Here is a 458-nt window from a genome sequence, read left to right as displayed (position 1 = left end):
AAGAATGAGATTTCCCACCTTAATTTCTCCATAGATTAATGCATTTTCATTGTGAATATTTTAGTGATGAGTATAATGCAGAGGCTGTGATTTTCAGGTAAGAGGCAGTGCGTGGGAGAGCCCTTGGCCCGCCTCGAGCTCTTCCTCTTCTTCGCCTGTCTGATGCAGCGCTTCCACTTCTACGACGTGGTCCAGGAATCCTCCAGCAGTAGCAACCCACTCTTCGCAACCGTGCCGAAGTACACAGTGAGGGCTAAAGCGAGATTCTGAAACTCTTTGCTTCGTGTTAAAAGCAAAGGAACTTCACTGGAAACGACATTTCCGAAATATGATAATATCAGTGTTGACAATTGTTACGATAGAATGCAGTTTGTGATGATTTTTTTATTCTCTGGAGAAGATAAAATGCGTTTATTTTGATGTACGGTTCAGACCATGCAGTTAGCACTGTATTCCAC

At 43.0% G+C, this 458-nt stretch overlaps 1 protein-coding gene across 2 annotated transcripts in view; it reads left to right on the top strand.

Annotated features, from left to right (window-relative positions):
* LOC119593178 (cytochrome P450 2C42-like) overlaps positions 1–397 on the top strand; it is a 9480-nt gene extending 9083 nt beyond the window's left edge. For both annotated transcript variants that reach the window (XM_037942157.1, XM_037942156.1), the window contains exon 11: positions 98–397. In XM_037942157.1, the coding sequence (XP_037798085.1) occupies positions 98–270 (173 nt within the window). In that variant the 3' untranslated portion in view covers positions 271–397. The remainder of the gene's footprint in view (positions 1–97) is intronic.
* Positions 398–458: the final 61 nt, after the last annotated feature.

This window comes from Penaeus monodon, chromosome 31, assembly GCF_015228065.2.
Source record: "Penaeus monodon isolate SGIC_2016 chromosome 31, NSTDA_Pmon_1, whole genome shotgun sequence".
Classification (NCBI taxonomy): domain Eukaryota; kingdom Metazoa; phylum Arthropoda; class Malacostraca; order Decapoda; family Penaeidae; genus Penaeus; species Penaeus monodon.
This window is presented reverse-complemented; position numbering and strand designations above follow the sequence as displayed.